Source organism: Penaeus vannamei, chromosome 21 (genome assembly GCF_042767895.1).
Source record: "Penaeus vannamei isolate JL-2024 chromosome 21, ASM4276789v1, whole genome shotgun sequence".
Taxonomy (NCBI): domain Eukaryota; kingdom Metazoa; phylum Arthropoda; class Malacostraca; order Decapoda; family Penaeidae; genus Penaeus; species Penaeus vannamei.
Window position 1 is genome coordinate 6,211,659 of NC_091569.1, and position 5,000 is coordinate 6,216,658.

Here is a 5,000-nt window from a genome sequence, read left to right on the forward strand (position 1 = left end):
GTTGTAAACAGACTATCCTTGCATGGTGAACATCATTGAGGCTTGTCAGGAGAGAGAGGGCTAAATTAGCTGAAAAAAATGCAATAGGTTTTGAAACTAAAGCAGATGATGGTAAGGGGAAAGTAGGAATTAGAGTGAGAATGAATGTGCTATGTCATCTATTGAGAAAGTACAACACTTCCAAAAGCTGCTTTGTGAAGAATTACGCAAACTTGAACTGTGGCTGGGTAAAGGACCATTCTTTTGTTCATGATAATTCCTATAAGTAAAGATAGCAAGATAGGTGAAATTTGAAATTCAGCTCTATAATCTCTGAGCAGCTACCAGAACTACTAAAGTGTGAAGACCAGAAATTGAAATGTTCAGATAATAGATTGATAGATAGATTTTTCTTCTTCTTCTTCTTCTTCTTCTTCTTCTTTTTCTTTCTTTCTTTCTTTCTTTCTTTCTTTCTTTCTTTCTTTCTTTCTTTCTTTCTTTCTTTCTTTCTTTCTTTCTTTCTTTCTTTCTTTCTTTCTTTCTTTCCTTCTTTCTTTCTTTCTTATTCCTGGCCACTGTGAATGGGGACAAAGGTTGTATTACAGAAATTGAATATTGCGAAAAAATGAAATATCTGACACAAATAACAAAAAACTTAGATAGTCTATTAACATCTGGACAAAGCAAATCAAAAGACAATTATGGAAATTGGAAAATGGTCAAAAAGCTAAAAATGTTTAAAAATGTTCATAATTAGGAAATTTAAGCAGTTATCCCATAATAATAACATGTTCTTCCCTATTTGATGGAGAGTCTTATTCAGTAATGTAACTTTAGGGGGGATGGAGGGGATGAAATACACTAATGTGGTAGGAAAAAAAAAAAAAAATCCTTTTTGCAAGGGAGGGCAGGGCAGATAAAACTTGTCAAGGGTCGAATGTCAAAGCAAAACTTTAGAAAGTTTTGCCTTTTTTTTAATTAAAAAAACACTTGGATAGGTCATAGATATGGAAATTTTGGAACTTGATTTAGTAAAGTGATAGGCTGGGCAAATATGTTTTAGCAGAGCAATCCCCCCCCCCCCCCTAATATTTTGAGGTGACGTCCCTAGTATTACTGTAATTCCTCCCTCTTCTGCCCGTCTGGGATTTGGTGCCAGGTTTTCAATGCTCTTTCATACATATCTTTTGAAGTATCTTTCTCTTTGTCTTTGTAAAGAGAGAAGCTTGAGTTTTTTCATTATTTCCCATTATCTGAGACCTTCCATGTTGTCTAATTTTCAGGGGAAAACCATTTAAACCTGTTCTTGCAATATTATTTCGCTGGTGAAACTAGGATTCCTATTTAGCTCTGATATTCCAATCTTGGGATCAGTAGTATTTTCTATAATGGCAGTAGGTGTTCTGGATCTCTTGTCTGAAAAGTTTTCATCATCCATACATTCTTAAGTTGTACTTTATTGACTGCATGCTCAATGAAAATATTTTTTTTTCCTCCAGGTTGCTGCAGTGGAGAGGAAGGGTGGCTATAATCAACTTTGTGATATTTGGGCTGTTGGAATTACGGCCATTGAGTTAGCCGAACTCCAACCACCTATGTTTGACCTTCATCCAATGCGTGCCCTTTTTCTTATGTCCAAGAGTGGCTTCAAGCCCCCAACGTTAAAAGACAAGGCAAAGTGGACGCAAAATTTTCATCATTTTGTTAAGGTGAGAAATAGAGGAGTGATTTTTTTTCTTTCCTTTAGTTCTTTTTAATTTCCCTCTAATATGAATGTATGCAATGACTCTCATTTTGTAATATGTGCATGAATTAGGGTCACAATAAGCAAATGTCACCAGAAAAAAATGAATCTATTGGCACACTAGTTTTGAAGTTCTTCCTGAAAGCTTAAACAAGACAAGACAAAGCATTTCTAAAGAGCTGGAGATAGGTCTGAGAGGTAGTCTAATAAAAGAAAAATAAAGAAAAAGACCTTAGATGAATGAGAGAGAGAGAGAGAGAAATTTATATAGATTAAATCTCTCTCTTGTGCAGCTGAGTCTAACAAAGAACCCCAAGAGACGTCCGACTGCCGACAAATTACTCCTTCACCCCTTTGTGGCGGCTGACCTTCCCAAGTGGCTGGCTGTTGAATTGCTGCAGAAAGCTCACAACCCACAGCATTCATTCCCTCCTGAGTTAGAGGTAAGGATATTGAAAAAGTATCATGTATATAGCTTGGGATACGTTAAAGATTGATTGATAGTGGTGTAATTTGGTTCAGTTGTATGGGTGTTAAGATTTTCCATTATTGTAGGCATGGAATTATTGCAAAGGAAAGCTTATATTTTCATATTATCCCTCAAAAGCTAAATGATTGATTTGTTTGTAGTATAAAGCTTGTCTTAATCTTGCATAGATAACTATATGTATTAAAAGCAGGAAATATCTTTATCTGGTACCACAATGATGGTTCAAGTAAGTTTAGGTTCAGAGATATTCAAGTGAGACTTGCATAGACAAGCTTTGCATGGACCTAATCCAAAGTAATTAAGTATTTAGATAACATATACCTAATGTTAATTAAATTTAATTAAACATTATGGTTGTGTAGAGTGATATGTGATGTAGAATTCCTCCTTTTTGTATGTGATATATTCATTTTTGTTAATGTATATTTTTAGATTGATGAGGAAGGGGCAGTTACAAATGTTCCTCAGAGAATAACCTCAAGAACTCCAGCACGACCTAAGCAGAGAACTAAGTCAGAATTGCACAGTAAGTTTTGACAACCATTGATGTATCATTGCCATATTTTTAATTTTCTATTTCCATTTTAGAGGAATATATTTAGTTTTGTTTATTCTTTCTTACCAGTTTATTTGTGCTGTCTAGAGCTATTTTTTCATATTATCATTATTGTTGTTATTGCTCTTTTTTTTCTTTTTTTTTGTGTATGTTCCAGACAGTATATTTGTTTCACATTTAAACAGTATGATTACATATGCCATACAAATTTCAAACTATGGATAACCCAGATGCAATGTGTTACCTATGCTTACATGTAAAAGGAAACATGTAATTTATTTGAATGTGATATAACACTTCATAGACAGACACATGCCATAGACAGACCCCCCCCCCCCCCCACACACACACATACACACACACACACACACACACACACACACACACACACACACACACACACACACACACACACACACACACACACACACACACACACACACACACACACACACAGTTATTTATATCTCCCCCAAAAGAAAGGGGTAAATCTGTCTTTTTTTTTTTCTTTTCTTTAGTGGAATCTGTCAACTTTGGTGCTCCACTAGTCACAGAATTAAACGCAGAGCCCCCTCCAGCCAGGTACCAGGGGGCAGGGCAACCGTGGGACCCAGCCATGGAGGTAATTTTAAAGGATTTGAAATTGTGTTCATTTGTACTCCACAGCATATTATTTGTGAATTTTAAAGATTTTCAATGGTCTTGATTTGTTCCCTGCGAAATAATTTATTTGAGTTTTAAAGATTTTGGAATGCGTTAATATGTTCCCTGCCGAATAATTTATGTGAATTTTAAAGATTTTGGATAGTGTCAATTTGTTCCCTGCAGAATATTATCTGAGAAAATTTGTTCTTTGTAAGGTGTTTTCTATTTGAGATTTATTGTTATTTTGTATTCCCTTTAATTTACGTTTTATGTGCATGTGTTCTACTTGAGATTTTCATGTGTGTTAATGTTCTGTAATGTTCCTTAAGCTTGAGGAATGTCAAGAAGTAAGTGAATATGAAGTTGAAAAATTTAGTTTTGAAGCAGTTTAGTGGATCATATTTTTATCATAGGTGTGTGGCTTGCAAGTACATGGTAGAAAACTTGGAAACACTTGTAAAAGAAGTGTTTCTTTTTCTCTCTCTCTCTCTCTCTCTCTCTCTCTCTCTCTCTCTCTCTCTCTCTCTCTCTCTCTCTCTCTCTCTCTCTCTCTCTCTCTCTCTCTCTCTTTTTTCCCCCCCTTCTTTCCCCCCCTCTCTCTCCCCCTCTCTCCCCCCTCTCCCCCTCTCTCTCTCCCCTCTCCCCCCCTCTCGCTCCCGCCCTCTCCTCTCTCCCGCCCTCTCCTCTCTCCCTCCCTCTCCTCTCTCCTTCCCTCTCCTCTCTCCCACCCTCTCCTCTCTCCCTCCCTCTCCTCTCTCCCTCCCTCTCCTCTCTCCTTCCCTCTCCTCTCTCCTTCCCTCTCCTCTCTCCTTCCCTCTCCTCTCTCCTTCCCTCTCCTCTCCTACCCTCCCTCTCTCCCTCCCTCCTTCCCTCCCTCTCTCTCCCTCTCCCTCTCCCTCCCTCTCTCTCTCTCCCTCTCCCTCTCCCTCTCCCTCCCTCTCTCCTTCTCTCTCCCTCTCTCCTTCTCTCTCCCTCTCTCCCTTCTCTCTCCCTCCCTCTCTTCTTCCCTTTCTCCATTCCTCCTTCCCTCACTCTTATTCCCTTTCTCCCTTCCTCCTTCCCTCACTCTCCCTCCCTCTCTCCCTCTCTCCCTCTTTTTCTTTTCTTAATTGGATTAAAAGGTAATTACTAGAGTAGATATGGAGTGAGATTTAACCATTTCCTGTGTCACTTACTGGAAAATCCAAGTCAAAGCACAAGTTCATGATAGTGTTTATTGATGCTTGATAATTGTCATGTTGTTTAGACAGCTTCATGGAATTTCTGGCTGGTTAGAACTTTTAAGAATTATGAGGTGAGCAGGTGTATGAGAATCAGCAGAGAGCTTCTGTGTTTAAAGTATCTTGCACTGTTGGAAATTTGCAGGTGAGCAGGTGTATGAGAATGAGCAGAGAGCTTCTGTGTTTAAAGTATCTTGCATTGTAGGAAAAGAAAGAATTTGTTCACTTTAGATGACCTTAGATGATTCATAAGAAAAAAAGCTAAGAAAAAAATGTGAAAAAGAAGAAAATGTTGACACTAAGAGATATTGGTATGATAATTATTGCAATGTAAATTTTTGCTGCCAAAAAATTGATGGGCAACCA

General features: G+C 37.8%; 1 protein-coding gene across 3 annotated transcripts in view; it reads left to right on the forward strand.

The window, feature by feature from the left end:
- hppy (MAP4K3-like protein hppy) overlaps positions 1 to 5,000 on the forward strand; it is an 84,745-nt gene that overhangs the window by 13,315 nt on the left and 66,430 nt on the right. For all 3 annotated transcript variants that reach the window (XM_070135794.1, XM_070135796.1, XM_070135795.1), the window contains exons 6-9: positions 1,479 to 1,688; positions 2,017 to 2,166; positions 2,646 to 2,739; positions 3,288 to 3,391. In XM_070135794.1, coding sequence (XP_069991895.1) covers positions 1,479 to 1,688; positions 2,017 to 2,166; positions 2,646 to 2,739; positions 3,288 to 3,391 — 558 coding nt within the window. The remainder of the gene's footprint in view (positions 1 to 1,478; positions 1,689 to 2,016; positions 2,167 to 2,645; positions 2,740 to 3,287; positions 3,392 to 5,000) is intronic.